The 25,810-nt window shown below is 40.9% G+C and overlaps 1 protein-coding gene across 1 annotated transcript; it reads left to right on the top strand.

Annotated features, from left to right (window-relative positions):
- The first annotated feature begins 28 nt into the window (after positions 1-28).
- Positions 29-25,810, top strand: LOC115355894 (uncharacterized). The gene is made up of 7 exons (XM_030046816.1): positions 29-292; positions 3,201-3,267; positions 3,476-3,577; positions 5,030-5,065; positions 15,279-15,411; positions 16,336-16,402; positions 23,333-25,810. The coding sequence occupies exon 7, from the start codon at positions 23,453-23,455 to the stop codon at positions 25,808-25,810; it is 2,358 nt and encodes a 785-aa protein (XP_029902676.1). The 5' UTR covers positions 29-292; positions 3,201-3,267; positions 3,476-3,577; positions 5,030-5,065; positions 15,279-15,411; positions 16,336-16,402; positions 23,333-23,452.

Genomic DNA, 25,810 nt, shown 5'->3' with positions numbered 1-25,810 from the left:
TGAACGGAGTTGTCGCCACTCTTTCTCTCTCTCTCTCTCTCTCTCTCTCTCTCTCTCTCTCTCTCTCTCTCTCTCTCTCTCTCTCTCTCTCTCCAGGCACTCTAATCAGGACCACTGTTTTCCTCTGCTACACGCTGGTCTACAGTTTTGTTTTTTGTGTGTTTTATTTGGAGACTGAATGGAGATTGAATTTGGACTAAGTTTCCTCGTTTTTTCAAGAAATTGCCCGTGGACTCGTCAATAGGAGCTGTAACTGAGAAGGACAGCTGTTTGGTCGCAGTTTATACACCAGGTATGTTTTGCCCATTGAGAGTGAACGGCTATAACGGCTTTTCCCATTCAAATCACACCTGGATGTCGGAGCGACAGTGGTTTACATGTTGCCATTGTACCTCAGCGGGTGCAAAGTTTTTGTTTTGTCCTAACGTTGAGCCAGGCTACGACAAGTTGTAGCATGTAACAGGTTATGAAACAGTGGGCGTGTGTGCAGGAAACCTCCGTGTTTTAGTCATTTTTGGTTGCACTCAGCTCAGCTTCTGTGGGTTTTAGCCCGCATTTTTAGGGACGCTAACTTTAGCTTTAGCGAACGTGAGCTAACGCGACCAACACGCTTTTTAGCCGGCATTTTTAGGGACGCTAACGTTAGCTTTAAAGCTAACAACACGCATTTTGATGCCCTGGTCATGGTCGCGCAACGACTACGTCACATCCAGAGCCCGGTGTTACGGATTAACTGGTTTTCACGTTAACTGGTGAAACGTCGGGCGTTTCTCGTGGCAACAGCAGACGTTCCAATTACCGCGAGGGGACGCAACTGACCTCGCGAACGCCTGAATAACTATTGTTAAATCTCGTTTATAATTTTCTAGACTTGGCTAACTATCTGCTCAACTTAGCTTGTTGGTGGTTCGTGCGGTTTAGTGAAACGGTGGGATCAGAAATCTACTTCATATTTTGCTTTATTCTCTTCAAAATAATAATAATAATAATAGTAATAAAAAAATCATCCACCCGGGGTTCGTTACTGGGTGTGAAACCTAAAGGAAAAATTGTAACTCATCGGACCACCAGGCTAGCATACATGCTGCAGGGCTGGTCCAACCACATAGCAAATGTCAGGCAACAACAACCACATAACCTCTTGTGGGACCTTAATACTTTTGCCAGATTAACTTGTGACTGCTGTTACCATAGATATCTATAATAAAGGCTTTTATTATAGATATCTATGGCTGTTACCTCGATGATAACAGCCTCACACACACTTTGTAGTGCCTCTCAAGTTCAGCGCTCGTTTTTACAATGTAGTGTTCATCCAACACTACATTGTAAAAACGAGAGCATCAAACTTTATCATGAAGGGTAAGTTGTTGCATCTATTGGGGAATCGATTTGTATTGTAAATTTCAGGGCCAGCTGTATGCATGTTGCTGTGTGTCAAATTCATTGTAGTCACTAGAGTCTAACTTCAGGGTTAACCCTGGCTTTTCTGTACCATAAAGGTGTCTTACTTTTTATCGGGCTACGTTGCCGTGGTAACATATGCTGAACCTAACCTGCTCCGGAGCAGGTTAAGTTCAGGATAAGAGCTCAGCAGGTAGAAAAGCCCCACCTACTGACCAGTCAGCTCTCTTGGAAAATGTCCTGCCCATTTTCCCTTTCTTCTTCTTTTATAAAATTAAAATTAATACATTTTACAATTCTTCTTGTAGGTTTTTTTTTTTTTTTGTTACTCATGACTGCACTGTCCAACCAAAAATTGATCTTGTTGACTGATGTAGCCTAATGATTTTTTTTTTAATGTTTATGAAAATAAATTAGGGGAATTTAATTCAGAGGGTTAAATAAAAGTTTGATAAAATACACGCAAGCCTCTGGGCTCCTTTAGGTTTCCATTAGTTTGCTCATATTTAGTATTTAGGGAGTCTGCCCTGAAAAGTCCACATGGGAGTTGATGCTAAATGTTTTACTGTCTTTAAGTGACAGTGAAATAATATTTTAACCAGCAGAATAAACACGAGGCGTCAGATGCTTTATAAAATGAAATATCAAAACCAGTTGAATCAAAGTGATGATTCTGACGAAACTCAAACTGAAGGCAGCGATCCAGCGAGGGTCGACCCTCACTGTTAGAGAGGGCCAGTTCCTCTGCAGGAGTGTATGGCTGAGTGGGAGACACATTCATTTATTGAACACACACGTTACTGTAGTCAGATCTATTCGTGCCGTCATGGTGGGGAAGTCAGATTATAATCCCACTAATTTACGCATTGACACAGTCGGAGATTTTTTCCCAACATTCCTTGCGGCTGTTGGCAGCTGCAACTGTGTTGCTTTTTGCCTGGATGATGGATTTATATTCCTCGTATTTATTAATGATTATTGTCTACTCCTCGGTTGTGACGTATGCGGCTCGGTTAGATTTTTCCATGTCTGCGATTGGTCGCATGCAGCAAACTCCGCCCTTTTTATGTGAGCGCGCACAGAGCTAGATTGGAAAGCCTGGGTTGAATTAGTGAGTTGATAGCCGGCTTTATGGTACCGAAAACCCTGAGTGCTGATGTCTCGTTAAGTGAAGCCAGATAAGTAAGAGAAAGCCCGACTATGTTAATCCAGCTTTATGGTACATGCCTCTGGTTCTCTCAACAACAGCTCAGGTTATTGTGTGTGTGTGTGTGTGTGTGTGTGTGTGTCTGCTGATCTCAGAGACTACACTGGGCAACAGATTTTTTTTGGCAAGCTCATACCATGAAGAAGCTGCATCAGTCAGCACCTTTGTAAAACATTAGTTTGCGGTTCTTGCACTGTAATAGCAATTTTGAAGTTTACCACTGTTGCCTTTACCACATGGGTGGGAATGAAATCGCCCCACCTGTGCTCTCATGTCCTGTCACTGAAGCCCCTACATATACCATGTGCCTCTAATGAGCATCTTGAAGTATTCCAAATAATAGTTCCAATATATATCTAAAGAAAATAATATTACATGTCAACAACAAAGAAAAATGGCCCCTACATCCTCTCTCTCCATTCACTGTCTGTGTTGCTCAACCATCTCTGATCCTCTCTCTCTCTGTCTCCCATCTCTCCTCATCGCTCTCCACACCTCTGTGGGTCTTCATCTGTTTACTTGTTCTTATTAGTGATCTGGTTTATAAACTGACAGGCTGTTTATGTGTTGTTTTGTTTGACCTGTCCAGGCTGTTTTCCTGACTTCCACCAACTGTGTGCTGAAAACTCCAGACCTCCATGACCTTGAGTGGGGAGGTATGGAAAATGTGTTGTTCTTGTGTTGCCCCCCCCCTCCCCTAAACGCGCAAAATTAATTAAATTAAATAAATTAATTTAAAAATGAATAAGATCACAACAGAAATAATTTAACGTCACATTTCTATTGCATATGTCTAGACCGCATTTTTATCAAATAAACTAAATATGTTCGGGTTGGTTATTAATCTGATTTATGTAATTTCAGTATCGGGCCTACCTGGATGTCTAACCTTAACCCACACACGTGCGCACACATCCACAAGCAGACAGAGACAGGAGAACAGAGGAGACTCACACTTGTACCCCCGTAAGTGACATAAATAATTCATGTCACGTTGGCTCCAGACGCCTGAAAAACAGGCGAAAATATCAGCATTTTCTTAAACACATTCACTATGTTTACATGCACACCATATTCTGGTTCGGGTGAATATTCCGGTTAAGGTAACTGCGCTGTGGCAACTGGAATATTCTGTTTGCATGTTATTTGGCATATTCCCATGTTTTGGCGTATTCCACTCTCTTACATAATGTGACACTCAGCCGCGGGGGGCAGCAGCACACGTATATGTGTCTGGTCTGCCGGAAATACAGAAGAAGAAGAAGGAGGAGTAGAAGAAGCTGTCGCTATTTCAATGTTTTCTTCCATCGATATACTCCATGATATTAAAATCTTTCGTTAGCTGAAGGCAGACTGCAGTCTCCTCCTCACTCCAAAAATGCTGACTCTTGCTGCTTTTCACCATGCTGTCTGCCAGGTCGTTCTCCCCACTTGCAGTAACCATAGCAACAAAGACGCCCCAGGATTCATTGTGAGTCGAGCAAGCGCAAACGCGACTGAATATTCCGGTTCGAGTCATTTTCCGACTAAGGTGTTTACATGCCTCAGTATTCCGATTGGAACAGGCATATGCCAGGGCTCTAATTCGGAATTCTCTCCAACCGGAATATGACCTTAATCGGGTTCAGTGCGTGTTTACATGACACGTGCTTCGTGTTAAAACAGGAATATGGTGTGCATGTAAACGAACTCATTGTGCGACAGCCTGAGTTGACCATCAGTGGCAAAGATGAGCGTGTTTGCACCCCCCACCCCCCCACCCCCAACAGCACGCTCAAGTCGACTCATCAACACGAAGATGAGTGTGTTCCCGGTCCAAGTCAAATGAACACAGGTGTTTCAAGCACGACTGCCACTGTAACAAATAGTTGTGTTCTGTTAAACAAATGTTATGTTGTAACAACATATGATTTGTAAAAATGACAAACATGATTCCTTAGGCCTAAGGCCTGGATACATAATCCCCACAACATGTCCCAGGTCTGCCCTGGGGTTTCTGGTGAGGTGAGGGTTGGAACAAAGATTCCAACTCAGAGAGGGCAAACTACCTTTTTCCAGCAGAGAACCAGATTGTTTTCCCTTTTGTGTTTAACCGTATCGTCAACTTAGTATGTAGTGTTGTGAAGCACCAGGTCACCCATTCATATGTAGGAGAGAATTTTTGCCACTTACGTTAGATTTTTCAAGATTTCTGAGCGGTTCTTGCAGTGTCCAATGTAAAATAGCATTAGAGTATTGCCTGTCTCACACTGCAGAGAGTGCTCTGCGCCTTTCTTGAAAAGATAATGCTTATCTGTATTAAACATTTTGATTTATGGTTGAAGGGTAATTGGGTATAAGGGTAGAAATGCAGTTTTTGTGACTTTGAAATGCTATTTGAAATGTGAAATTACTCAGATTGCTGTTTTTCCTTCCTAGACTTCATCACTGGAGACCATCAGGAAACACGAGACGGTGGGGGAATTTCTACCATGTGATGGACAGCAATGAATTTGAATATTTCTTGAATGTAAATTTCAAAGGTGGGAAAAAAATAGAGGATGGATTTCAGCAAGCTATGGCAGCTTCGCATCATGTATGCAATGAGATCCTCATCTGATAAAGATCGATTCTATCACTGCAAAAATATTGGACTAGATTTTAATGCAACATCCGAAAGAAAGCAAAAACTAGATTTACAGTTGTTGACCAATGGGATTGTGTGTGAAGTGTATGACTTTGCTAATTTGGTAAACAAAAGTAAAAGACAGTTCATCATTGATGTCTTGGAGAACAATTTTGATATTGGACTGGAGAGCAAACAACAGCGAAGTTATTTTTCTCACAGAACTCTACTTAAATTAAAGAAATTAATGAAAAGACCATGGATAGACAAACATGAGCTTTTCAGCCTTCCTGACACATCATCCATGGCAGGGCATAACCACGGCTCTCTGACTCAAATGCCCAATCCAAAATCTTCAGATATCTACAACGCTGATTGGAGTCTGGCAACTGCTGAACATGATACTGCTGAGAGCGTCCCCAGGGAGCTGGACAGACTTTGTGCTGCTGAAGCTGAACAAGGAGATGAAGACATATCTCCATGCGTGGCATCAACAGAAGAATCAAAAGAAGAATCAAAAGAAGATGTTTTCCCCCACTCCTACCCATTCTGTAAAGAAATTGGTCTCAGCCTTGGCTATGGATCCAAGCAATCCCTAGACATGGGTTTGTTGACAAATGGTGTGATGCTAGAAATAGAGCATTTTGCCAGAATAAGATTGTGTGGATTCAGCAGAGAAATTACTCTTAATGTGTTGGAGCATAATTTTGAACTTGATTTTACAAGTCTGGATGCTAGAGATGAAGCAATTAGGAACTTGCAGCTCCTCCTGGCAAAGATAGCACAAATTAAGAAGAGTAATGGAGCAAAGACCAGTCTGCTTGAAATGAATTTTTTTTCATCTCATGTAAATCCATTTAAAAGAAAAAGAGAAGAAACATTACCCAGTAACACAGAAAACATTGAAGGTCCTGCATCAAAATATCACAGCAAGGAAGTAATGAAAAGAAGGCAGTCTGACATAAAGAGTAAACAGACAAAAAACATGGCCTTGAATGAGACTGATGTGCCTACCAGTCACACTGCACAGTGGGACCAGGGTCTGGGTGATGTACATTCTGACATGTGTCCACTAGAAGACTCTGACCTGGAGTCGGATGATGCTGCAGACTCAGAAAATAGTTGTTATCAAGAAAACATGCAAAATGAGAGTGAGAGAGCAGAACAACTGATGTGGAAACTGCGTACTCATCGTGTGAATGAAATCCTACTCAGGTCAGCAAAGCATTATTGTAGATACATTAATTGTGACAGACTTGGCTTAGACTTCAATGTTGGATCTGGGGTTAAACAGAAGCGCAAAGCTCAGTCACTGACAAATTGTGTGTTGCATCAAGTTGCTAAATTTGCAGTAGCAATGAATTCGTCCCAACAAGAATTCATCATGGAGATTCTCGAGTACAATTTTGATTTGAGGTTCATCAGTGAACAGCAGAGGCATGCTTTTGCATGTGAAACTATGCATCGAGTAAGACAGTTGACACAATGTGAAGATGTGGTCAGATTGTCAAAAGAAGCTTTTGAACTTCCTGTTGATAAGCTTAAATTAAAAACTAATCCCAAATATCTAAGTGTTAATCCTGAAATAAGCAGTGTTTCTACTATGGAAGTGAATGATGTTGCTCCTGTGCCTCCTACAAATTGTAATACACTTGTTCCAGAGAAACAAGTGGACCTTTATCCGCACTGCATGGAAATCGGTCTGAAGCTGAATATCCAGAAACACCAAACACACAAGAAACTGGATTTCCACATCTTGACCAAGGGAGCAATGATTGAAGTGACAGACTTTGCAAAAATGTTATGTGGAACATTTGAGCAGATTATCATTGCTGTCCTTGATCACAACTATGATCTTGATTTGCAAAATGGAGAAAGTGACACTGCCAGATACATTCTTGAACAAATCCCTACGATAGTGGAGCAAAAGAATCTAGAAGGCTGTTCAACAACCTATAAGCCGCCACATGCATTTTACCCTGCACCAATAAGACCAGATGAAGACCGTGAGCCCACGTCAGATGCTTGTAGCACTGTTCCTTCACAGACAAAAATCACAGATCATTTAGACGACTGCACTGGGACCCAGCAGGAATTAAATGAACAAGAGAAAACTTTGTGGACATTGCGCACCAGGCGCTCTCAAGAAATCCTTTCAGTGACTCATCTGGAGGACTGTCCATTTTACTCTTTTTCCAGGTGCAAGAAAATTGGCATAGATTTCAATGTTGGATGTGGCCTGAGACAAAATCTTGACAGAGATTTGTTAACAAATGGAGTAATGGTTGAAATTACCACATTTGCAGTAGAGATTTTAGCATCCCACCAGTATTTCATTACAGAGATACTGGAGTATAATTTTGATCTTGGTTTGATGAGTGCCCTTGAGCGCCGTGCATTTGCACATCAAACTTTGCTAAAATTTAAAAATATGGGATACACAAAACTCTGTAATAAGAGGAAAAAGGTTTTTGAGCTCCCTGATTTAAGCATGGTTGATTTGTCAGACTATGACTTTTGCCCAAAATGTGAACAAAACAGAAACCATCCAAATCCACATGCCAAGATGAACACAGTCTTAAGTGATGAACATGATACAGCAAAAAAACCTGCAGGGAATCTGTCCTCTACCCTCCCAACAACATTTGGAGAAGGAATGAACTCTTTCTGTCACTGCAAGAAGATCGGCCTGAGCCTATGTGTGGATGAGGACCAGCTGAGGGAAAAACTTGGGTTGCATTTATTGACATATAACGTTATGGCAGAAGTGGTTTCTTTTGCAAGGCAGATATGTGGAACCAGAACGGATATTGTCAATAACATCCTTGAACACAATTTCAGTCTTGGCATGTACAGCAGAACGTTTAATCCTTTCTGCCAGTTCATTGCCAGCTTGAAACATAGTCATTCATGGGTTGCTTGGTGCAATAAAGTTTTTTCCTTTCATCAAAACAGAAGAAAATCTCATGATCCTGATAAGTGGAAAAGTGCCTCTCTCACACCAAAATGTCAAGAATTCAAGAAAATGGCAATGAAACGGAAGTTAGCGTTGCAGCAAAAGAAGGAGAGTTCCTCTTTGACAAATGAAGAAATGTGTCCAAAAGGAACAAATGAACATGTAGTCAGAGTAGGAGTATCCACTCCTCTTTGCAACAAAATTGGTCTGGACCTTGACGTGGAATCCAAATCAGCAGCCAAAGCAAAGCTGGATTTCAAGTTATTGACAAGGGCTGTAGTATTTGAGATACATGAATATGTGGCTACCAGAGTAGGAGATTACATCCCATCTCTCCTATATGACATCTTTAACTATAACTTTGATCTCAGTTCACAAAATCACAGGTGCTGGGAATTTTCCTTAGCTGTTACACGGAAAGTCACAACCATGGTGAAGTCTTATCAAAGAAATCTGGACAAAGCAGAGGAAGTCTTTGAGTTACCTTTTGTTTTCAGTTCCAGCGACTCAGAGGATTCCATCAGAGATGAAAGTGAAACATATGGGATTGATGTGCATACCCCTCAAACTGCACAGTGGGATCAGGGTCTGGGTGATGTACATTCTTACATGTGTCCACTAGAAGACTCTGACCTGGAGTCAGATGATGCTGCAGACTCAGAAAATAGTCGTTATCAAGAAAGCATGCAAAATGAGAGTGGTTCTCCAAGCCTGAACATACCAAGAGAGCCAGACATGAGATCTCTGCATGTACAGGAGGAGACTTTCCTCAGCCCCACCAACTGCTCATCAGCTTGTTTGTCTTTAAGCCCCGATCTCAGCCTGGCTTTGGCCACTTGTTCTGACGGAGGACAATCTGAAGGTCAAAGCCTAACACAGACTACAACGAATGTCCAAGACCTTGACGACAGTGACACCATGGAACAGAAGGAAACAGGAGCAGAACAATTGATGTGGAAGCTGCGTACTCATCGTGTGAATGAAATCCTCCTCAGGTCAGGAAAGGATTATTGTATTTTCCGCAAATGTAAGAAAATTGGCTTAGACTTCAATGTTGGATCTGGGGTTAAACAGAAGCTTGATACTCAGTCACTGAGAAGCAATATGTTGCTTGAAGTTTGTAAATTTGCAGTAGCAATGAATTCGTCCCAACAAGAATTCATCATGGAGATTCTCGAATACAATTTTGATTTAAGATTCATCAGTGAACAGCAGAGGCATGCTTTTGCATGTGAAACTATGCATCGTGTGAGACAGTTGACACAATGTGAAGATGAGGTCAAATTGTCACAAGAAGCTTTTGAACTTCCTGTTGATAAGCTTAAATTAACAACTAATCCCAAATATCACTACAGCTGCGGTATGAGTGTTAATCCTGAAATAAGCAGTGTTTCTACAATGGAAGTGAATGATGTTGCTCCTGTGCCTCCTACAAATTGTAATACACTTGTTCCACAGCAACAAACGGACCTTTATCTGCACTGCATGGAAATCGGTCTGAAGCTCCATGTCAAAAAACACCAAACACACAAGAAACTGGATTTCCATGTCTTGACCAAGGGAGCGATGATTGAAGTGACAAACTTTGCAAAAATGTTATGTGGAACATTTGAGCAGATCATCATTGATGTCCTTGATCACAACTATGATCTTGATTTGCAAAATGGAGAAAGTGACACTGCCAGATACATTCTTGAACAAATCCCTACGATAGTGGAGCAAAAGAATCTAGCAAGTTGTTTCAAAACCTATAAGCAGCCACAAGCATTTTACCCTGCACCAATAAGACCAGATGAAGACAGTGAGCCCACGTCAAATTCAGGTAGCACTGTTCCTTTACAGACAAAAATCACAGATAATTTAGACAGCTACACTGAGACTCCGCAGAAATTAAATGAACAAGAGAAAACTTTGTGGATATTGCGCACCAGGCGCTCTCAGGAAATCCTTTCAGTGACTCATCTGGAGGACTGTCCATTTTACTCTTTTTCCAGGTGCAAGAAAATCGGCATAGATTTCAATGTCGCATCTGGCCTGAGACAAAATCTTGACAGAGATTTGCTAACAAATGGTGTGATGGTTGAAATTGCCAAATTTACAGGAGAAATTTTAGCATCCCACCAGTATTTCATTACAGAGATACTGGAGTATAATTTTGATCTTGGTTTGATGAGTGCCCTTGAGCGCCGTGCATTTGCACATCAAACTTTGTTTAAATTTAAAACGACGGGCCTACATGTAAAGGCCTCCCATACAAAGAATAAGGTTTTTGAGCTCCCTGATTTAAGCATGATTGATTTGTCAGACTATGTGCTTTGCCCAAAATGTGAACAAAACAGAAACCATCCAAATCCACATGCCAAGATGGACACGGTTTTAAGTGATGCACATGATACAGCAAAAAAACCTGCAGGGAATCTGTCCTCTACCCTCCTAACAACATTTGGAGAAGGAATGAACTCTTTTCGTCACTGCAAGAAGATCGGCCTGAGCCTGTGTGTGGATGAGGATCAGCCACAGGAGAAACTTGGGTTGCATTTATTGACATATGAGGTTATGAAAGAAGTGGTTTCTTTTGCAAGGCAGATATGTGGAACCAGAGGGGAAATTGTCAATAACATCATTGAACACAATTTCAGCCTTGGCATGTACAGCAGAGAGCTTAATCCTTCCTGCCAATTCTTTGCCAACTTGAAACATAGTCATTCATGGGTTGCTTGGTGCAATAAAGTTTTTTCCTTTCAGCCATGCAGTAGAAAGCCTCGTGATCCTGATAAGTGGAAAAATGCCTCTCTCACACCAAAATGTCAAGAATTTAAGAAAATGGCAATAAAACGGAAGTTAGCGTTGCAACAAAAGAAGGAGAGTTCCTCTTTGATAAATGAAGAGATGAGTCCGAAAGGAACAAATGAACGTGTTGTCAGAGTGGGAGTATCCACTCCTCTTTGCAACAAAATTGGTCTGGACCTTGACGTGAGATCCAAATCAGCAGCCAAAGCAAAGCTGGATTTGAAGTTATTGACGAGGGCTGTGGTATATGAGATCTATCAATATGCATCCAAGAGAGTTGGGGAATATATGCCATCTGTGCTGTATGAGATCTTTGACTATAACTTTGATCTCAGCTCACAAAATCACAGACGCTGGGAATTTTCCTTGGCTATTGCAAGTAACATCAAAACCATGGTGAGAGGATATCAAAGAAATCAGGGGGCAGCAGAGAAAGTTTTTAAGTTACCTTTTGTTTTCTGTCGCCAAGCCCCAAGGAAATCTGCCAGTAAAACAAAGAAGAAGAAAAAGCTTTCTCTTTCTCTTGAGAAACCAGACAGTGAATGTGATAAAGTGGATAAGGGCACCCAGTCTTCAGCAGACCTCACTAGTTTGATTTATGCAGACTCCATTAAAACCGAGGCTGAGGAAGCCCCTCTAGATGGATCTTCTAACAGAGAGATTAAAGAAGAAAAATCTGATCCATATGGAACCTTTGATGGAACAGAATTTAACAATGAAGACCAGAAACATCTGGCCCCAGATGCAACACCAGGACCAAATGAATATGATATTAAAACCATGTTTCAAGAAACTGAGAGGAAATTGACCAGTGATGACCGAGGAGAGTCTGGTTGGCACTATGGAGATGCATCACAGCCAGACATGACAGTGGAAATTAAGCAAGAAGAGGATCCTTAATATTTTCAAGTGGATCATATCAGAGGCAGTTGATGGTTGGTGGACATTAAAGGCTTGACTTTGTGGCATTACTAAAACTGAAACTCTCTTGAAATGCCTTAAAGCTTTAAAACAAGCACAGCAAAAGATGGATGTTACGTTGTCTTTGGGACTTAAAATATTTACTACAGATACAGAGCAGAAAACACTGCAAAATAAGAAAGCACATTAAAACAGACAAATCACAAGCAAATTGAGAAAACATCATCAGTTCCAACCGTGCTCTCTGGGCCACTATAGAAAATGTATTTTTTATTATTTGCCAAGTGTGTATCAAGATATTGGCTGGACTGTCCATTCTGTATAGAAGAAACAACTTTTTAGTGGTTTAATTCCTGTAATACAATATTGTTTAATTTTTGACTGACTTTTTTTCTCAATTGTTGGTTATTTTTATTTTCCTCAACAGAATAGGACATAGGACACTGATGGTTTCTAGAATTCCATGAAGCTGTAATGTAAATCTTAATATGTCAGCGACTGAAATATTAGAAAGTTTACACTGAACAGTGTTACCTTAGATTTTGAACTTCTGCTAATGTTTATTGCGATTGCTTTTTCAATACATTTTATATACATTTTTGGTGGAAACATTTCTTTTCTCAGTGTCCTTTGTGTTCACTTGAACAGTCAACACGGTCCTTTTGTCTAGAACACAACTCAACATAAAGATGTTAGAGCAACTAATGTATCCAGTTTCTTTGTAACACTGATTGTGATCCTAATGCACATTTCAGAATGCACAGAATATTAAGATGGTGCAATTTTTTAATTATTAGATAATTGAAATTCATACATACAAATCTGATGGTGCCAATAGATAATAAAGTCTTGCTCTGATGTTATTGGGCTGTTAATGCCAATTACTTTCTTTTACTGCCTCAGAGGCTGATTTGGACGTTGCTAACTCTCCATACAGAGGGAAAGCAGCCTCAGAGCCTCTGTCTAGATTTTTATCCTGGAAGCACAGAAGCATTTCTGTCAGCACGTATTTTTCATCACTGCAGCTATTACCCAGTGCCAGTGCAGGCTTGATCACACTGATCACATGCACATTAGACTGCCTTTAGTTTGTGCCCAACCAGTATACAAGTTGCCTGACACTGGCCAGTGACAGATATATTTATATACAGCACAACAGCATGTAACATACCAATATCACTGTCTATCATGATGCAGAAAATTTGTTTTCGGTGATTTAGAAATGAACAAACAAACAACGACCCTCCATGAGTTGTGGTGCTGTGGTTGACAAACACACACTTCAGTGTATTCAGTTCATCTAATTCATTCAGTTTACAGTGTTTTAAAATGAATTCAATATATAATTCCTTAGATTTACCAGAGCTGGTGTTCATTCATCTTCATTCGTCATGTGGTTTTATTGGGGCAGTATTTCTAGCTATATGCCAATATGAACTGAAATTCTCTTAAGATTTTTCTCAAGAGAGTGTCAATGTTAATTAGTTGTTTTTGGACTCAGCCATGTCACTTCTTATAACTGGTATTGTAAATAATAATAAAAAAAAATAATAATAGATGTTTCAATGCTCAGAAAATACTCTTGGTCCAAATATAAGACTTTATCCCCTGAAAATGTGTCCTCTCCAGTAAATTGTCTCCAGACCAGCTTATTTCAGTGAATTCAGTACAATCACAATGGTTTGTTCATTTATTTATTTATTTTTTTCATCATTTTTAATTTTTTATTTTGGATTCAACAAGAGCAAAGACATGCATCAAGTAAAACAGCTGGGCAGATGGGCCACCCCGTGTTTCTCATTGGGAATCCAGATTTTTTACTCCACTCCAGCAGGTGGCGGCAAAACATTCGGAATCGCCCTAAAAATAGAAGAAGAACTTTATTTTATTTCATCCCACCCCACCCCTTTTTTTTTTTTTTTTTGTAGTCTGCTGCAGTTAGGACAGTGTTTACAGTCTCTTACCTGTGTGATGACACAGTCCGGGTCATCGTGAGTAGGACTTGTGAGTGAGAGGAGCAGTTTTTCAGTGGCAGGTTATGAAGAAGGCTTGTTTATCCCACAGAAAGTGAGTATAACGGTCTATCCCATTCAAATCACAGCTGGCTGGCATTGATGTATGTCGACATTGTACGTGAACAAGTTTTGTCTTAAATTATTTGGACTCTGACACAGTATTCAGACTTTTGTACACCACCACATCACAGGATTTGAAATGGAGTAATCAAGACGTGATTGAAGTGAAGACTTTCAACTTTAAAGGGCTGAACAAAAACATGGCATTACCCTTTCAGGAATTACAGCCAGTTTTCTACTTTGTCACCCCATTTTCAGAGGCTCAAAAGTAATAGGACACTTGACTAAGAAGCAGTTTGTTGGCCTGGTGTGTGGCCTTTCCCCTCGTTATTCCATTGCAAATTAAAAAAAAAAAAAAATTAAAGGTGTGGAGTTCATTCCAAGTGTTTGCGTTTGGTTGATGTTTATCACAACCCTCAACATGTCATCCATCAAAGATGCCAAGTCCCTTTACAAGCCTGAGCCTGAGGAGAGAAAAGCCGCCACATGACTCTTACTCCAGTCCAGCAGGTGGCAGTAGAGCGCTCGAAAGTTGTTTTTCCAAACATAAAACGAGAAGAAGACGACGATCAGGACCACTGTTTTCCTCTGCTCCACGCTGCGCTACAGTTTGGAGACTGAATTTGGACACAGTTTTTCTATCGAGAAATTGCCCGTGGACTCGTAAATAGGAGCTGTAACTGAGAAGGACAGTTTGGTCGCAGTTTATACACTAGGTATGTTTGAGAGTGAACGGCTATACCGCGTTTTCCCATTCAAATCACAACTGGATGTCGGAGTGTTGGTGGTTTACGTGTTGCCATTGTACCTCAGTGGGTTCAAAGTTGTTGTTTTGTCCTCTGCTAACGTTGAGCCAGGCTACGACAAGTTGTAGCATGTAACAGGTTATGAAACAGCGGGCGTGTGTGCAGGAAACCTCCGTGTTTTAGTCGTTTTTTTTGGTTGCACTCCGTTCAGCTTCTGTGGTTTTTCCTCTTCCGTCCCGCTGAGCAGCCCCGTGTTGACACAGTGTGGTGCCCGGGGACAGGGGCCCCCACCCGGCCATCACTTTAACATCTCAGGTCCCTTCAGGAACACATATGTCTCAGTTTAGTCTTTTGCTTATTATAAACAAGTGCTGACACCAAGAAGACATGATTTGGAGGTCGGTGAACACAAGATAGAGCAGCTCCAGAGCCACAAAACAGGTTCTCTCAGTAACAGCTCAGGTTATTGCCTGTGTGTGTGTAAATGTGTTTTTTTTTTGTTTGTTTGTTTGTTTGTTTTTTTTTTGTTGTTGTTTGTTTTAACTGTGATGCTTTCCCATACCTTTTTTAATAGCATCCACAAAACCAAAAAGGAAACATATGAGTGGACGTCTCTGGCCTGACTGACAGGGATCAAAGCCACACACCAGAGGACATCACGTCTCTAAGGCCCAGTGAGACGTGCTGGAGAAATTCAGTGTGAGCAGGTACACAGAGAAAATTTACTGACTGAAAATATTTTTATGTTCCTCAGGTACTCGGCCAAGTTTGATGTGTTGGCCCCTTTTATCAGCACCACTTGTTGCATTGTTTGCTCACTAGCCTGTTGACATCCTTGGCCTATCCTTGTTTGTCTGCCTCATGTAAAAAACAGCAAACAAACAACAAAAGGCACATTGTACTCCAGATGTTTTCTTAGAGATTTAGGAAGATGAAGCTGAACCTGAAATGACACTGAGGCGAAGAAACAGCTGAATGTGAGAGGAGAGGCACTGGGCATCGGTGCGCTCTGTCTGTTGCTCCGTGTGTGTGTGTGTGGCTGTGAAGTGAGAAATATTTTATTTTTCACAACGCCATAGGTGCAGATATTTTCACTCCAGTCTCTGTGTGTGTGTGTGTGTGTCTGTTGCTGTTCTCAGAGACTACACTGGCCAACAGATTTTTTTTGTCAAGCCCGTACCATGAAGAAGCTGCATCAGTCAGCACCTTTGCAAAACATTAGTTTGCGGTTCTTGCGCTGTAATAGCAATTTTCAAGTTTCCCACTGTTGCATTTACCACATGGGTGGAAATGAAATCCCCTACCTGTGCTCTCATGTCCTGTCACTGATGCCTCTACATATACCATGTGCCTCTAATGAGCATCTTGAAGTATTCCAAATAATAGTTCCAATATATGTCTAAAGAAAATATTATTATATGTCAACAACAAAGAAAAATGGCCCCTACATCCTCTCTCTCCATTCACTGTCTGTGTTGCTCAACCATCTCTGATCCTCTCTCTCTCTGTCTCCCATCTCTCCTCATCGCTCTCCACTCCTCTGTGGGTCTTCATCTGTTTACTTATTCTTATTAGTGATCTGGTTGTAAACTGACAGGCTGTTTATGTGTTGTTTTCTTTGACCTGTCCAGGCTGTTTTCCTGCCTTCCACCAACTGTGTGCTGAGAGCTCCAGACCTCCATGACCTTGAGTGGGGAGGTATGGAAAATGTGTTGTTCTTTTATTGCTTTACATTGCTGGCTATCTTTTTTTTTTTTTTTTTTTTTTTTTTTTTTTTTTGTAAAGTCTAAGTGTCGGATTGTTTCATGGCGAACAAAGGAAATCAGAGTTTATGTGGGTTACATGTAGGGGTGTAATGATACACAAAAATCACAATTCGGTACGTACCTCGATTTTGAGGTCTCGATTCAGTACATTTTCGATACAGTATGGGAACAAAATGCAAAACATAAAATTGCTTGTTTATTAGGAACTTTATTGTAACATCATACAAAATTCAGAAAACAAAAAATAGAATACTGCTGCCAAATGCTGGTAATAAGTTTTCAGGTAAATAAAATATTCTCATTGTAAACAAAATATATATAAAATAAGTTTTCCAATAGATCCAATTTTCTCAAGTAAACAAAAATATATATAAAATATTTTTTCCAATAAATAAAATATTCTCTAATAAACAAAATATGTATATAAAATATTATAAAAATACATTTCTCACAGTTTGTTGGCGCAGATTAACAAACCTTTTCCATATGTAAAGTGCAGCACTAACAGTTCAAGCTTGTCAGTCTGATCACATTTGTCTTTCTTTTTTTTTTTTTTTAAATAAAAAACATGAATGAATTCTTCCATATTGTCCAAAGTGCAGCATTAACGGTTTTATTCAACCTTCATGTTTTTTTGCCAGAAGGATTAACTTGTCCACATTGTCTGCAGTAAGGGCAGATCTGCTGGCAGTTACAATGCCCCCAGCGGTTTAAAATACCCTCTGTCTCGGGACAGAGGTAGCGGGTATGGCGAGGTGGCACTTTGCTAACTTGGCAGTTAGGGGATATATGGGCTTATTGGTCTTCCACCATAGAAGTGGGTCAGAGTCTACTGAAATACAGTTCGCTGACTTGTATGAGGCAACCTCTTCCTTCACCAGCTGCAAAGTAGATTTGTTTCCCACCTGCGTCTTGAAGAGCTGACCAAACATTTCAGCCATCACTGACTTCTTGACAGAAGGAGATGATTCAGCTGCCTCTGGGTGTCCTGTCCCTGAGGATGAACCGGCTGCTGTTGTCCCTTTGGCCTCCTCACTCTGAAAAATAAAATACCAAAAAAATGTATAAATATTTAATATGAATACTACTTACACCAGCAGTTAGTTGTTTCAAAATTAGCCGTGCAAAGGATATTTTATACACGTGAAAATTATTACAATACCTCTTCTTCATGGCCACAGTCTCTGTGGTGAGGCTGTTGTAGATCCTGTCACGACAGGCATCATCCACATGAGGAAGGGCTTTCAATCTCGGGTCAAGCACTGTGCATTTGTGGAGGAAGTCCTGACAAGAAGAGCACCTGTCCTCTAGCTTTTCTCTGATGGCATCCTTGACATGGGTCACAGTCTCCCTCATTGGGTTCCATAGAGTGGAGAACTATGACTTTGAGGGGCAGGATCGATAGATGCTGAGGGTGTAGCTTCAGTGCTTATCAGTGTTGTGAGAGTTTTTAGTGACTTAAGGACCTCAATTACCTCCTCTGCCGTCCTCACATCCTGGTCAGACAATGTGGCGATATCTTTCTTCTTGAGAGCCGTGACGTCCTGAATAAGGGTGTGTTTTGGTACATTAAGCATCTCCTGTTTGCTCTCCAATATGTGGGCAGCTGCTGGGCTACGGTGAAAGAAAGACACAATCCGTCTCACTTTGCCAAGCAGTCTGGACATTTGGTTGAGACCTGTAGCTTTCTGTGAAGCTAGATTGATAGTGTGAGCAAAACATCCAATTTGGGGGCCCAGTCCAGCTTCACTCATTGCATTGACCATATTCCTGGCATTGTCTGTTGTGACTGTAATTGTTGTTCCTGGCCTCTCCAATTTCCATTCCAACACAGTCTGTTTTAGTCCCTCTGCCAGATTTGCGATGGTATGTTGTGCATATATGGGCCGTGTTTGCAGAACATGGCTCACCGTTTTCCACCGTTTTCGGGGTGATGTGATGGGCAGTCACCGCTATGTAGCTCTCGTTAGCTCTGGATGTCCATCCTTCAGTCGTGAGTGCTACTGCATATGCCTTGGACAAGTCTTGGACATTAGCAGATTTTGCTTGTTCATAGTGTTGCAAAATTCCCGGAATTTTCAAAGTCGGAAAATTTCCATGGGAATTTTTGGAAATTAACGGGAATAAATGGGAATAAATGAGAATTTTCAGGGAATTTTCGGGAATTTATATTCACTGCATTCACCTGGTCATACACATGTGTACATAGTAAACATTTTGGTTTGTTATAAGCAGATATGCATGCAAACATTTTACATTATAATGAATTTCCAGGGAATTTTCGGGAATTTTCATAACTGGCAATGAGTCTTTTACATCGCTGTGGAGGAATTTTGGCCCACTCCTTTTTACATAAATATTTTAATTCAGCCAAACTGGAGGGTTTTCGAGCATGAAAGGCCTGTTTAAGGTCATGCCACAGTGTCTCAATTGGATTTAAGTCTGGACTTTGACCAGGCCACTCCAAAACCTTCATTTTGTTTTTTTTTTTTTTTTTTAAGCCATTCAGAGGTGGACTTGCTGGTGCATTACTTTTTCACATAGGGCCAGGTAGGTTTTGATAGCCTTTTTTCCTTAATAAACAAAATCATCATTTAAAAACTGTATTTTATATTTACCCGGGTTATCTTAGTCTAATATCAGAATTTGTTTGATGATCTGAAACATTTAAGTGTGACAAATATGCAAAAAAATATGAAATCAGGAACGGGGCAAATACTTTTTCACAGCACTGTATGTCCCCCTCAGCAACTAAAAAAAGTGGTGATATTGATGCTGACATTCATTTTATTGATTATTGTTTATTTTTTTCCCCATTCACCTTAACAACAACAAAAATGAAAATTTCCAAATTTCCCAAGCTTAAATTTCCATGGAAACTGTTTAAACACTTCATTCAAATGGAATGAAAATTCCCCAAATTCCCAAGCTATTCCTGGGAATTTTCGGAAAAATTGGAAAAAGAGTGAAAGCAAAAATCTCCTGAAAATTTCCAATATTCCAGAGTGAAAATTCCCACAGGAATCTTCGGAAACTTTCCGGGAAATTTACTGGAAACTTTCCACCCCTTTGCAACACTACTTGTTCATAAAGGCCTGGTATTACTTTCTGGCTGACTAGACGCTTCCATGGCGTACTGCTGCCCTCTACTGTTTCACACGTGTAGCTGCAGGTGGATACGGATAAATGAAAACGAAACTTATGTTCCTCCACCTATTATACACGTGTGGTAACTCACCCGTGCTGCACACCTCTGTCCCGAACCTAACGCCCTGCACCGAACCAAACGCCCTGTACCAAAAATTTTCAACACATGTACCATTGCACCTCTAGTTACATGTATTTTTAAAGATGGCATTGTGTATAATATCAGTGAAAGTGGATCCAGTGAACCTGGATCTGCGTTCTCATTCAAAAAGCGATATTATGAAAATTCAGTGGTCAGTGTTAAAACTATGACCACCACCCCCGTAAGTGGCATAAATAATTCATGCCCTGTCGGCTCTAGCCTCCTGAAAAATAGACGAAAATATCAGCGTTTTTTAAAATGCATTAAATGACAGCCTGAGTCGACCATCAGTGGCAAAGATGAGTGTGTTTGCATTCCTCCGGTCCCAGGTCCAAGTCAAATGGACACCCACACGGGCGTTCCAAGCACTAGAGCCGCGGGTATGAGTGACGACCAGAGCGGTAGCCCCCTGGTTGTAACAGCCTCCCCTCCCCCTGACAGGACGCTCAAGTTGACTCATCAATACGAAGATGAGTGTGTTCCCGGTCCAAGTCAAATGAGCACAGGTGTTTCAAGCACTACTGCCACTGTAACAAATAGTTGTGTTCTGTTAACACAGTTAAACAAATGTTATGTTACATATAACATATAAACAGCTTTTAACTTAAAATACCAAACCGTTCGGCCTTACGGACTATTTAGTGCATCATCCAGGACACAAAATATGTCGTATTGAGGTAATAGAAGTTGAACAACAAAATTGTGTTTTCCAAGTCTAAATGATACAACAGTCATCAAATCAAACCAGTGATAAAATAAATGTACGAGAGATGCTTACATCTGGCGGCAAAGATTCATGTGACATCTACAAGTCCATTTCAGCGTTGCTGCTTGAGGCCTTGGGCACAGGTGGGGATGTGGCTGGGACGGGGTCCATGGTGTCGGGAGACAGGATGCGACACCTGGACATCAGCAGCTCTTTGATGCGCACTCCCCTCCTCTCTCAGCCACCTCAGTTTAAACTTTGGCAAACTCACAGCGGCCGGGAGTGCACTTTGCTCTCAAATGTGTCAGCAGACCTGGTCTTGACTGCCTGTATAATAACATCTGGTAGGCCAGCTGTCATCTTAGAAAGACTGACTTTCAGGGTAAGTGTCATACATAAGGACTTCCAGGGTCGGTAGGAGAGTGCCGTAATAACAATTATCCTCCTCCTGTAAGATGTCGAGTGAAACAGTTAGCGGCTTCATGATGAGATAATACTCCCCTAGAAATTGGTATTCCTTGTCGGTGAAGCCCTTTATTCCCAGTTTGACACACAGGCCATTCCGGTTGCCGATGGGGATCTCGGTGATTCTGGACACTGCCTTATAGAAAGAATTCCATCTTGTGGACGGGGGGACCAGGAGCTTTCTGCGATTGACGTCCTTTACAAGCTCTGATGCCACAGTGGACCGGCCTGCCTTGGTCCAGAGTGCTGTGCACTTAGCAATGCCACTTCTATAAACAGCTTTAGTATCAGGACTAGCTGACAACCACTTTTCAACATCACTGGTGGAGATAAGGTTGATAGTCTGTGAAGCACATCTGTGATGAGGGGGAAGAAAAAACTGATCATCAAGTTCAATGGAGAGAGCTTGTGTTATGTCAGTAAATGTAGCTTCATCCTCAGTCCCGCCGTCCTCTTCAGGTCCAGAATCAGAGTCGACAGGCTGGTACATTTCAAACGCCTTTACAATGTTTGATCCGTTATCGATTACAGTGGCCGTCACTTTGTTTGAAAGTCCATAATATGAAGTGATCTGTTCAATTTCTGCACCAAAAACATATGTGTATCTCCCCCTGATCCGTTTGCATGCCACGGCAGCTTTCTCACGCCACAAACTTAACCGTTTAATCCAATGAATCGTCATCCCGAGAAAGCTTTTATGATTAGCAGTCCAGATGTCGGCAGTTGTAGAGACATAGTCAGTTTCTTTAAATGCTCTCTTCAGCTGAGCTTCCATCAAATTGTACTCATTCTCAAGATAGCTTGCAAATGTTTTTTTTTTTTTACATGCGGGTCCTCTATTCCCCGGCCATTTCCAAAGAATCTGTCTGAAAGATAGAGAATCAATTGTGGAGACATTTCATCCACCACATATCCAACCATGCGCTTCATCAGTTCTTTGTCACTTGTAGCCTGCTGTACACAATTAAAATCTAGTTTCGCTTGTTTAACCACGGAGGGGCTACCACCATCCTCAGTGGCCCTAGGAAGCTCCTCTCTGTTGGGCAGTTTTTCTACAAGTCTCACGGTGTTGAGTGCTGTTGGAGCAGGTGTTTCATCGTTAGGCCTGGGCCAAAAAAACGATTTTTATATTAATCACGATTTTTTTCTGGCGATTTTTAAAAATCGATTCTCATACAAAAGTCGATATTTATTTATTTATTTTTAATATATATATATTTTTCATTATTATTTTTTTGACGACCAGTCTTTATTCATATATCCATGTTTTCTGTGCCATTACACTCAAGTCAGACTGGCTTGTTGTGTTTTTTCTGGCCATCTCTTTTTGTCATCTGCACTCCACTTCTGGAAATACAAGCACATGGGTCACCATAGTAACCTGAACGCGAGCAAAATGCACACAACAAAATGGCAGAGCGCAGCAAGCCAGGTACATCCACAGAGCCACCTGATCTCTTTCTCCCACCGCCCCACTTCAAATCCAACACATGAAGTCGATTTGGTTTTTATAAAAAGCAGGGGAGCTTGACATGAAGAAAGTCGTATGTAAACTTTGTTGCGGTCAAGTCGCTTACTGCGGTAACACGAGAAACATGACGGCGCACATTGCTCGTCACAACCCTGAGAAGAAAAAACGCGCTGGAGAAAGCAAAACGGTGGCCCTTGGCACAGTTGGCAGTGCACCAGACAATAGATTCAACTCTCCACAAACTCCCAGCTGGATCAGACAAGGCGTCGAGGATAACTGTGTGTGCCGGGGACAAGTGTCTCTGCTGAGCACATCTTTTCAACAGCGGGGGACATTGTCTCTGCTCAGCGAAGCAGCCTAACACCTGAGCACGTTGTCTAGCTCCTGTTTCTCCACAAAAATCTCATCACTCCAATGTGGTGGGAACAGGCAGATGACTGAAAGCACTGTAGTCTACACTTTGATTTATTTCAAAGCTTTTTGTGTTGATGTTCATGTTAAAAGTCAGACTTTGACAAGAGCACATGGTTTTAAAGACAGCTCATGTGCACTTGTTAATACTCAGATTAATGCTGTGTGCTGTTCTCAGCAATAGATTATAAATAAATCTCACAAACTGATGTTATGTGTGTAATGTTTTTTGTAAATATGACTTATGATGCATTGTCACGTGTTTGGTTTTACCTGTTCTTGTTTAAAGAAAGAAAATTACAATAATTGAAATTTAAAATCGCAATACTTGATAAAATTGAATCGCAATACTCGTTTAATCAGAATCGCAATTTAAATTGAATCAGGACCCAAAAAATCATTACAGAATCGAATCGGGACAAAGGCATATTGTCCCAGCCCTAGTCCTTGTACTGACACAACTTAAATTTGACAATGATATCTTGTCATTTTTACTCAGATTGCTGTTTTTCCTTCCTAGACTTCATCACTGGAGACCATCAGGAAACACAAGACGGTGGGGGGATTTCTACCATGTGATGGACAGCAATGAATTTGAATATTTCTTCAATGTAAATTTCAAAGGTGGAAAAAATAGAGGATGGATTTCAGCAAGCTATGGCAGCTGCGCATCATGTATGCAATGAGATCTTCAACTGATAAAGATCCATTCTATCACTGCAAAAAAATAGGACTAGATTTTAATGCAGCATCCGAAAGAAAGCAAAAACTAGATTTACAGTTGTTGACCAATGGGATTGTGTGTGAAGTGTATGACTTTGCTAATTTGGTAAACAAAAGTAAAAGACAGTTCATCATTGATGTCTTGGAGAACAATTTTGATATTGGACTGGAGAGCAAACAACAGCGAAGTGATTTTTGTACCAGAACTCTAGCTAAAGTAAAGCAATTAATGAAAAGACCATGGATAGACAAACATGAGCTTTTCAGCCTTCCTGACACATCATCCATGGCAGGGCATAACCACGGCTCTCTGACTCAAATGTCTAATCCAAAATCTTCAGATATCTACAACGCTGATTGGAGTCTGGCAACTGCTGAACATGATACTGCTGAGAGCGTCCCCAGGGAGCTGGACAGACTCTGTGCTGCTGAAGCTGAACAAGGAGATGAAGACATAACTCCACGTATGGCATCAACAGAAGAATCAAAAGAAGATGTTTTCCCCCACTCTTACCCATTCTGTAAAGAAATTGGTCTCAACCTTGGCTATGGATCGAAGCAAACTCTAGACATGGGTTTGTTGAAAAATGGTGTGATGCTAGAAATAGAGCATTTTGCCAGAATATTGTGTGGATTCAGCAGAGAAATTACTCTTAATGTGTTGGAGCATAATTTTGAACTTGATTTTACAAGTCTGGATGCTAGAGATGAAGCATTTAGGATCTTGAACCGCCTTCTGGCAAAGAAAGCACATATTAAGAAGAGTAAAGGAGCAAAGACCAGTGTGCTTGAAATGAAGTTTTTTTCATCTCATGTAAATCCGTTTAAAAGAAAAAGAGACCAAACATTACCCAGTAACACAGAAAACATTGAAGGTCCTGCACCAAAATATCACCGCAAGGAAGTAATGAAAAGAAGGCAGTATGACGTAAAGAGTAAGCAGACAAAAAACATGGCCTCGAATGGGGCTGATGTGCCTACCAGTCACACTGCACTGTGGGACCAGGGTCTGGGTGATGTACATTCTTATATGTGTCCACTAGAAGACTCTGACCTGGAGTCAGATGATGCTACAGACTCAAAAAATAATCGTTATCAAGAAAGCATGCAAAATGAGAGTGGTTCTCCAAGCCTGAACATACCAAGAGAGTCAGAGATGAGATCTCTAGATGTACAGGAGCAGACTTTCCTCAGCCCCACTGACAGCTCATCAGTTCATTTGTCTTTAAGCCCAGATCTCAGCCAGGCTTTGGCCACTTGTTCTGACGGAGGACAATCTGAAGGTCAAGGCCCAACACAGACTACAACGAATGTCAAAGACCTTGACGACAGTGACACCATGAAACAGAAGGAAACAGGAGCAGAACAACTGATGTGGAAGCTGCGTACTCATCGTGTGAATGAAATCCTCCTCAGGTCAGGAAAGGATTTTTGTCAATTCACTGTATGTAAGAGACTTGGCTTAGACTTCAGTGTTGGATCTGGGGTTAAACAGAAGCTTGATGCTCAGTCACTGACAAATTTTGTGTTGCTTGAAGTTTGTAAATTTGCAGTAGCAATGAATTCATCCCTACAAGAATTCATCATGGAGATTCTTGAGTACAATTTTGATTTGAGATTCATCAGTGGACAGCAGAGGCATGCTTTTGCATGTGAAACTATGCATCGAGTAAGACAGCTGACACAATGTGAAGATGAGGTCAAATTGTCAAAAGAAGCTTTTGAACTTCCTGTTGATAATCTTAAATTAACTAATCCCAAATATCACTACAGCTGCGGTATGAGTGTTAATCCTGAAATAAGCAGTGTTTCTACAATGGAAATGAATGCTGTTGCTCCTGTGCCTCCTACAAATTGTAATGCACTTGTTCCACAGCAACAAACGGACCTTTATCTGCACTGCATGGAAATCGGTCTGAAGCTGCATGTCAAAAAACACCAAACACACAAGAAACTGGATTTCCATGTCTTGACCAAAGGAGCGATGACTGAAGTGACAAACTTTGCAAAAATGTTATGTGGAACATTTGAGCAGATTATCATTGATGTCCTTGATCACAACTATGATCTTGATTTGCAAAATGGAGAAAGTGATACTGCCAGATACATTCTTGCACAAATTCCTGTTTTGATGGATCATAAGAATCTAACAACATTTGTAAAAAACTATCCAAAAAAATATTTCCCACTGCTGATGAGACCAAATGAACACAGTGAGCCCACGTCAGATTCAGGTAGCACAGTTTCTTCACAGACAAAATCACAGATCATTTAA

This window comes from Myripristis murdjan, chromosome 24 (genome assembly GCF_902150065.1).
Source record: "Myripristis murdjan chromosome 24, fMyrMur1.1, whole genome shotgun sequence".
NCBI lineage: Eukaryota > Metazoa > Chordata > Actinopteri > Holocentriformes > Holocentridae > Myripristis > Myripristis murdjan.
This window is presented reverse-complemented; position numbering and strand designations above follow the sequence as displayed.

Coding starts and splice junctions, on each gene's coding strand:
- LOC115355894 (XM_030046816.1), top strand. CDS start 23,453: ATGGATTTCAGCAAGCTATGGCAGCTGCGCATCATGTATGCAATGAGA.